The following is an 8809-nucleotide window of genomic DNA, read 5'->3' as shown; positions in this document are numbered from 1 at the left end:
AATAATCCAACTGTAGATTTAATCGTATAAAATATATTTAAAAAAGCATATTAAAATACATACAGTAAATGGTGTGAGAGCAGAATGTGCTCTCTCAGATAGTACAGTAAGTCCTGACAATGGCAGAAATATAACACAGTATATAAATACACATTTTGATCCAAATCTGAAAGCACTTACAATGGCTTTATCGTCATTCAAAACTGAACAATACATAACCACATTATCATGATTAAGCTGAAAGATAACACTTTTATCTTTGTGTCGTTGCTCAGTGTTTATCGCTATGCTGCGTCTTTTTGTCTGAACTGATGGAGATGTTAGATAAACTTTTCTTCAATTAACTCATCATGTGATCATGAGGATTGTCGTTGTTTGGACAGGAGAAAGAACTGAAGGATTTCTTACAAAAATAGACAATACCAGGAAAGAAATCTCCCTTTCTGGGCGTACCCACTCATTGTGTCCCATCTGTAACCTCTGACCTCAAACCTTACATACGCCATGGCTCACATAACCAGATCCATGCATCACACTACACTCGTTTCCCTGTCCTTTCTTTACACATAAGAGGACCCTTTTCATACATCAAACATGGACACATACCTGTATCCAATTAGTTTAGGTTGCGCTTGTCCTCTTGCATACATACTGTATATTGTCGAGTAAGTGGCTCAAGCAGAGTTAAAGGAGACATATCATGCTCTTTTTCAGGTTCATACTTGTATTTTGGAATTCTACTGGAACATGTTTACATGATTTAAAGTTCAAAAAACACATTATTTTTCTCTGTCTGAATATACCTGTATTCACCCTCTGTCTGAAACGCTCCGTTTTAGCGCCTGTCTCTTTAAGACCCCTACCTGAAAAAGCTGCTCTGATTGGCTTGAGAGAAAAATATGGTGCACCTTTGCAAAGGTAGTTAACTGGGTTGTCTTATTTCCCAGTTTGTGGGTTGGTAGGCACTCTAGATACCTAAATGTATGAGCACAAGCACTGAAACAGTGAGTTTTTCATGATATGTCCCCTTTAAATTTGAGTGGCAGCAAAAAGAACATTGCAATAGAAGAATTCAGGAGCTCAGTAATAAAAATTACCTTGTCTTTTATCAACACAACTGCTGTCCAACATATTAAGGAGAGTCAAAACAAATACATTTTTTACTTTACTTTTGCAAGCTCCAGAGCTTTTGTCACCATAACCCTGAACACTGGGTTCTCCAGTAAAAAAAACAACAATCAAGCTCTGTTTTCTGAATAGTGTGTGCAAACTGGATGTGACCAATAGATAAATGCTCAGATCTCGAGTGGGGTGGTTGAAAACAAAACTTTTGTCACAGTATGGTAGCTTCAGGATTTTATATAATAACATAGATTTTGTCACAGTGTGTCTCTGCTAGCATCTGGGAGGTTGTTATTGATCATAGTGATGCCACTGATTATGACATTCCCTCTACATCAGTGTCATCTTCTCTTCCTCTCTGGCTGATATCTCAGTCCTCTGCAAGGTCACAGGTTAGATGAAAACGCAGCTGCGGTGTATGTGTAGACAAGCTGTAGTCCTCGGGTTGGGAAAGGAGGGAGAGCGCAGATCAAAAATATAATATTCTTGGTGGTTGTGAGCAGAGCCAAGATTTTCAGGAGCTGCCATCCCCGTTCTTGGTCTTGAGCACCACCAGGCTAACCATGATAGGGATTAGGCAGATGGGAGTTATCACCAAAGCAAAGACAATCATTGGCGCCGGGTCGCTTAGCTCCTCTGTGGGACAATCCTTGAAAAACGTGGAGTGAATGTCGACAAAGATCTGTTCCACCAGCGTGTTGGGCCACGGGATCAACAGACAGTCAGATATCTTCTCCGTGCAAAGGCTGAGGTTACTGTACAAACTGCAGTGTGGAGACAGAGAGTGTGCAGAAGATGGTTAGCAAATATTTAACAATATTATAAAGAATTAACTGCAAATATATAAATACGCTGCTTACCTGCTCACATTGCTCCAACTGCACCAGTCAGAGCTGTTTAGTGATGTCATTGCGTCATCAAATTTGGGGAGACAAACAAGGTCAAGCAGGTTGGAGAGGCAAACCATTGTTGGTGCACCATAAAACTCAGCACAGAGGCTGCAATAGGTCGGACATTTATGAGTATCATTCCCACAAGCTGCATGAATTAAAGAGTTAAAAAAAGAAAGATAAAAAGAGACGGATTAGAAAATAATGAAGATGTGTTGGACATTTTCAAATGATTTTCCATTAAATTCTTTGTTTACAGAGTGAAATAAGGTTGTATGACTATCTATAAGGTTATAAAGATGTGTCCCCTACCAAATGATAGGACGGTAGACTCTCCATGAGTGTCATCTAAAACAGAGAAAAATTAGATTTTTAGATCGAAAACTTTACATCAAGCAGCCCCCTCTTTAAATCTGCCATGTAAGGCCTTTCTAATTCAGTTCATTAAATAATCAAATACATACGTACATCCTAGCAAATTTCAATGCAAAGAGTATTTCAGTCTATTGTAGCTCATGAGTTCTTTCACATGTCTAGCACTGAGGCAGCTGCATTTGCAGCTGTAGAAGGGAGACCACACACTCACCGCAGAGAAAGGAGAGGAATACCCCAATGAAACCAAGTGCTCCCTTCATGTCAGAAAAAATGAATAAAGGTGCGTTTTCCCCGACCGGTAACCATGTATAATAAACCTAAACTTCTCAGACTGTGTACAGCGAGGCATAACAGGAAACCCGACAGGATGGAAGAGACGCGGTGTAACCTTCGGTTACCAGATGTCCAAACAGTGTTACCCGCGGTTACCAGATGTTCTGCGAAGATCTGTCTGACGGCCCTGCGCCTTGGCAGCAGCTCTTCCTCTCTCCAACACACGCTTCTTTAGGTTTTTCTTCCTTTTTTTAAAGGGGTGGAGGCAACAAAGATTGTCCTCTCCATTCTCCCAAATAAAAGGGAGCACACCCAAGCTGGGCTGGACTCACATCTGAAAACCCTTTACTCTTTAACTCTTGTTCTGCTTTTTAGTCTCAGTTTCTCACAGTCGAAGGCCTGGCCAGCTCACAGCATGTGATTTATTTGCCTTTTGGGCTGCCTCTGCCAAATAGGAAACATAAGTAAACATTTAGGGCTTAGCTTTTTGGGGTGGATGTAATCATGACTCTGCAGGGTGTGCTGTGCAGACAGCCATGATTTCATGTTTGGGTTAATTAATAAAGAAAGAAGGAGTTATTAGTCAGAGCTGACCAGCTGTTTCAAAAGCCAACTAACTGATATTTCCACAATGAGTGTGGGAAACTTTAGTTTTGTTTTATGTCATGAGAAGCTCGTGCTACATCTGTACGGTAGTTTCTCACTGTCACCACTTTAAAGAGCAATGCGAGAGAGGTGGTTTCATTGATTGGATGAAAAATGGAACGTGAAGTTCATGTTTTCTCACGACCAACTTGTTAATTTATGTCACTGAATCCACATGTTGGGCCTCTCACAACATCTGTTTGCCGAGCAGCATTTTGATTTAGTAATGAGGAAATGTGTCTTTTCAGCAGAGGAGGAGCTCAGAGTTTGGGGGGAGTTGGCAGGGGAAGGAGGGGGGACAGTCAGGGGAGAGACAAAAAAAAGGAAGGCACAGGAGGAGGAACAGTGAAAGGGGCGCTGCTCCAAAGTTCCAGTTGTTTCACAACCCGGAGTTCATGCGTTGATCACAAACATTGCGTGGGGTGAATGACGAACAAATTCAGGAAGTTGAGCCAGGTGGGGTCTGTTCATGATGAGGTTTAAGTTAACTTTTAACCCCAAACCACTATGGGCCTCGTGTCTACTGCTGTTGACCCCTCACTGGTAGAGACCTCCACAGGAGTTTGTCTTGGACTCTCATGATAGTACACACAAGGAGATCTTGGCAGAAACCAGCGTCTCTGTGCTCTGTCAGCTCCAGGCCAAGCAAATGAGTTTAAGGAACTGATCCAAAACAATCCCCCACCGGACACAAATATATAATCACTATCTGTAACTGTAAAATATAGAACATGTAAATAGGACTCGTGTTTCTTCTAAATTATTAAATCAAAACCTGACCATGCTTGTTAACAGAATAAAGTGTCATAGAAGAAAAGTTGTAAACTTACTGTGAACCGTCATATTTGTTGACTGATACCCTGTAGAGAAAGGAGGTCATGTTAGTCCAAGTATTTGTGGTTATGTATGATTTTTTTTTTTCTTTTAGAATAAACATACCTATTGTTGTGACCGGTTGTGGTGCTAACTTTTCATCAACCAGACAATCCACTGTTGTGCATCCTGCTATAAGAGAAATAACATAATGGGAGAACTGGATATTGGAAGTTGTAAAGTATAAAAAAAACATATTAATAATATGTAAATATATAATATATAAATTGAATAATGATGGATAATCCTGGGTGAATAAATGTCAGAAAGTATAGAGGAGGTAAAGGAAATAAACAGGAGTAAGCTGTAGGGAGTGAACAGGTCAATGCATCCTCCCTTTGTCTGTGAGGAAATCTTAATATATTCAACTCAAGGACATTTAAACTTACAATACATTCCCCTCCCACAATAATAAAAGATCTTTTTTAATAACATAGGAGCAAATAATAACCACGGCATGAATCATACAATAAACTGCAATAATCTGGTGGTAATATTCTTTTTTTAAAAACAAATTTGTTGTGTCAGCTTAGTCAAAATCACTCTGTGACACTGAAACCAAACTGAAACCAAAGTGTAAAACTCAATCATGAGACTAGCTAAGCTCCTTTCAATCACTGAAAGCCCCTCAGCATTCCTCTTGAGAGGTGAGACAGAGGGCAAGTAAAGAAGTTTTATCATAAGAGTGAAGAAATGGACAGTTTAAGTCCTTGACTTACCCCAGATGAGAAGAGGCACAAAACAGCCAGAAAACAGAAGTGAGAAACTAGTGGCTGCTGTCATTTTGCCTGACAATGCTGTGTCCGTCTTCCCTGGTGGGTAGGGATTACATATCTCAACCTTTCTGCAGGAAGGCTCTATAAAACAACAGGAAGCCCTCATTTCCTAGGATGGGCGTATTCACACAATGGGACAGAGAGCCTCTGATAAGGTTCGAACTACTGTGGTCCATTGGTGCACCACCATCACTCCCTCCCTCTCTCTCTCTCTCTCTCTCTCTCTCTCTCTCTCTCTCTCTTTATCTATTTCTCTCTCTCATCCCACCCTCTGTTTTCAAACAGAAAGAGAGAAGTTAGGGAGAGCCCCACCCTCTCTTTTTCTCTCTCTCCCTCTCTCTGTCTCTACCTTAGATTCATAGGCTACTTTAATCAATACAAGAAATATATAGACATCAATAGTGAGTTCAAACACCAAGTGGACTGATGGCATTTGAGCCGTCTCTGACTAAAAGGATTCAAGCTGCTACTGAATATCTAACAACTTCTTTTTTAGCTGCGACCAGCAACTATATAGCTCGGAAGGTTGGTCTGTCAGTCGGTCGGTTGGTCGCTCTGTCGGTCGGTTGGTTTGTCGGTTGTTCAGTTGATTCGTCGGTCGGTCGGTTGGTCTGTCAGTTGGTCTGTTGGTTTGTCCGTCGTTGGTTTATCGGTTTGTCCGTCGTTGGTCTGTCGGTTTGTCCATCGGTTGGTCGGTTGGTCTGTTAGTTGGTTGGTCGGGTGATTCGTCGTTTGGTTGGTTGGTCTGTCGGTTTGTCCATCGGTTGGTCTGTCGTGGGTTGCTTAGTCTGTCGATTGGTTCATCCATTGGTTGGTTGATTCCTCAGTCGGTTGGTTGGTCTGTCAGTTGGTCTGTTGGTTTGTCCGTCGTTGGTTTGTCGGTTTGTCCATCGGTTGGTCTGTCGGTTTGTCCGTCGTTGGTCTGTCGGTTTGTCCATCGGTTGGTCTGTCGGTTGGTCGGTTGGTCTGTTGGTTGGTTGGTCGGGTGATTCGTCGTTTGGTTGGTTGGTCTGTAGGTTTGTCCATCCGTTGGTCTGTCGTGGGTTGCTTAGTCTGTCGATTGGTCCATCCATTGGTTGGTTGATTCCTCAGTCGGTCGGTTGGTCTGTCAGTTGGTCTGTCGGTTGATTCGTCGGTGGGTCTGTCGGTTTGTCGTCGGTTGATCTGTCGGTTTGTCCGCCGTTGGTCTGTCGGTTGGTTGGTTGGTAGGTTGGTTGTTTCGTTGTTCGGTCGGTTGGTCTATCGGTTTGTCTGTCAATTGGTCTGTTGGTTTGTCCATCCGTTGGTCTGTCTGTTGGTGGGTTAGTCTGTCGATTGATTAGTCTGTCGGTTGGTCTGTCGGTTGTTTAGTTGATTCGTCAGTCAGTCGGTAGGTCTATCGGTTGGTCTGTCGGTCGGTTGGTGTGTCGGTTGTGCCCGTCGGTTGGTCGGATGATTGGTCTATTGGTCGGTCGGTAGGTCTGTCGGTTTGGTCTGACGTTTGGTCTGTTGGTTGGTCGGTTGGTCTGTTGTTTGGTCGGTTGCTTGGAGATTTTGGTGTGTTACGCTAGTAACAGCTAATGTAGATTTGAGTCACTATAGCCTCAAACAGAGATGAGGAGCAGGACACAGATCTGGTAACCGCACTTCTTTCTAACTTCACACTGTCGGCTTTTAGCTCAAGTGACATCACTTGAGGCAACAGATTTCACACGGCTCCCTCTGGAGCCACAAAAAGCTTTATACAACTTTATTCACAAATGCAGTAATACTCCCCATTTACCTATAAACAGACTTTTATGGGTTTCCGTTTGAGTAAGGAATATGTTTTTTTGTATCTGTGCTGTTACACCATCAGCGCTGATGACGGGCACCCCCTTCCCGCCACCTCTGGATCTGACGTCACAATGAGCCTCTGTGGTAAAGCGAGACGTCAGGGATCTCCAACAAAGCTGATGCACTCATCCACGTCACTGAAGGATGAGTCCTCTTTCTCAGCTGCTGAACTTGGGAGGGAGCCAGCGAGTTCGGGGCCAAAATTGCTTCCACATTTCATTTCAGAAAAAGGAGGCCACTCTTTTTTTTTTCAATTTAAAAAATCCTGCAAACAGATACTTAACTACATCTGCATCAAACTTTCAATGTGAAGTTAAACAGCTGAACGGAGGAGCTTGACATGTTTCAAATGTTCTGTTGAGGGAAAGCAGAATAAGTGGAAGTTTCCTTGGCTCGTCTCTCTTCTATGAATGAATGCTTCTTACACACTGTATAGTACTGTACATATTTTAAATGACTTGAGCTAAGCTACTTTGTGAATCTTTGTCACAGATCATAAAAGCTGCAGCATATTTTAAGACATGTGTCCCACAATGACAGGATCCAAGACCAACACACACTGTTTACATTGTACAGAATTAAAAACGTCCTGCTGATAACGGCCGGCTCCCCAAGCTTATCTTCCTGTGTGTCGTTTGCTTTTGTTTGACAGGCCGGTATCAACATGGCACGAGCCACTTCAAATACCACTGTAGACATGCCAAAAAATGCTGTATCATCTGAGATACTTTTGCTCACTGAATGCATAATTACTAATCGGGAATGCACGACATAAACAGCAGAACTAGAGACCAGAAAGGATCAACAACAGCACGGTGATCAGAGAGAAACACACTGAGGCAGTCGTGTTGGTATACGGTAGTATATCAGACCAAACCTCATGTTAGTATAGCATGATATCAGACCATGTCAAACCAGGTTTCTTTATCTGAATTAGACGTGTGTATGAGCACATGTTGTGTCATGGGATGAAATGTAGCTGAACAGTGCCATCTTGTGTGCCAGATGAGTAGCATCTCTGTGGTTACCTTTTATTCATTAAGGGTTTATTTTGAAATAAACTAGAAAAGAAAACGAACTGAACTTTAAGTGCAATTGTCACAACTGTTTGACGGGAAATCACAACTCTATTGCATGTTTGCAAAAGATAGTAACTCACCCAAAACACTTCATTCATGCCAGGAAACCAGTTATTGTGTCAGTAAGTATTCTTTTTATACTTTATACAGCGAACCTTTAAACATTAATTTGGGAAATTTTGCACATTTCTGCTTCTAAAAACTGCACAGCACTTTCATTTTAATTAAGTCCATATTAATTATAGTATTTTTCATATTTTTAATTGTAATTTTTTTCTATTCTATATTTATGTTTCTTGATTTCTTTACAAAACCTGCTTTTATTTTTAATTGAATTTTCTCTTATATTGTTTTTTTCTTGTGCACCAATACACCAAGGCAAATTCATTGAAGGTGAAAACCTACTTGGCAATAAACCTGATTCTGATACTGATATGCCCAAAAGATATTGTCAAGTCATATCTCAAACACTCTTAATGTTGTTATTCTCTTTGAGGTTGTGTCTTCTGATGGTTGCTGGAAGTTGACCTTGCAGAAGTTTTTTGTGCTGTTTCATGTTTATGTTTTTATGTTATTCTGTTGACTGTTTGAAGCTTGTGATGCAAGACAAATGTTCGTGTGAATGGACATTTATATGATAATAAGTTTTATCTTCATATCATATAAAACTAAGTAGCGTTTTTCTAATATCCTGAGTTTTAATTTATGTGAAACAGGAAAAAAAATGTGTGAAGAGTTAAAAGAGGCAGCAATACCTTTATCAAGTATTTATGGACATTTATTTATAACATGCATCATTTTAGTTTTATGGAAATAGCTTTTGTGGAATGTATGTTGCTTCCTGAACTTAAAGAAATAAGTATTTCCTGTTTTCACACTGTCACTTTAAACCTGCAGTAGGCAGAATGTTTTGGGCATAATTGGGCAAAAATTCCATTATAACCTTTCAGCATATTGTAAT

At 41.0% G+C, this 8809-nt stretch overlaps 1 protein-coding gene across 3 annotated transcripts; it reads right to left on the bottom strand.

Moving 5' to 3' along the window:
• Positions 1 to 5095, bottom strand: ramp2 (receptor (G protein-coupled) activity modifying protein 2). 3 transcript variants are annotated; one of them, XM_074656143.1, is made up of 6 exons: positions 4898 to 5095; positions 4245 to 4307; positions 4136 to 4165; positions 2325 to 2360; positions 1983 to 2160; positions 1 to 1886 (listed from the first exon to the last, which is right to left on the bottom strand). In XM_074656143.1, exons 1-6 carry the CDS (start codon positions 5058 to 5060, stop codon positions 1637 to 1639), a joined length of 720 nt encoding a protein of 239 aa, XP_074512244.1. In that variant the 5' UTR covers positions 5061 to 5095; the 3' UTR covers positions 1 to 1636. The 3 variants fall into 3 exon arrangements, with proteins under 3 accessions (XP_074512244.1, XP_074512243.1, XP_074512245.1); XM_074656142.1 differs by having other exon boundaries at positions 4245 to 4310; positions 4898 to 5089; XM_074656144.1 differs by lacking the exons at positions 4136 to 4165; positions 4245 to 4307; positions 4898 to 5095 and adding an exon at positions 2599 to 4127.
• Positions 5096 to 8809: the final 3714 nt, after the last annotated feature.

The sequence above is a fragment of the Sebastes fasciatus genome, chromosome 13, assembly GCF_043250625.1.
Source record: "Sebastes fasciatus isolate fSebFas1 chromosome 13, fSebFas1.pri, whole genome shotgun sequence".
Lineage (NCBI taxonomy): Eukaryota > Metazoa > Chordata > Actinopteri > Perciformes > Sebastidae > Sebastes > Sebastes fasciatus.
Note: the sequence above shows the minus strand (reverse complement) of the source record. Positions and strands in the feature narration are given on the sequence as shown.

What these genes read in the sequence shown, in the direction of transcription:
- ramp2 (XM_074656142.1), bottom strand. Translation starts at nt 5,060, where the DNA reads ATGAGGGCTTCCTGTTGTTTTATAGAGCCTTCCTGCAGAAAGGTTGAG. An exon ending in ACAACCGGTCACAACAATAG is followed by an intron (nt 4,166 to 4,244) that starts GTATGTTTATTC and finishes CTTTCTCTACAG; the next exon opens with GGTATCAGTCAACAAATATG. An exon ending in AACAAATATGACGGTTCACA is followed by an intron (nt 2,361 to 4,135) that starts GTAAGTTTACAA and finishes TCTCTGTTTTAG; the next exon opens with ATGACACTCATGGAGAGTCT.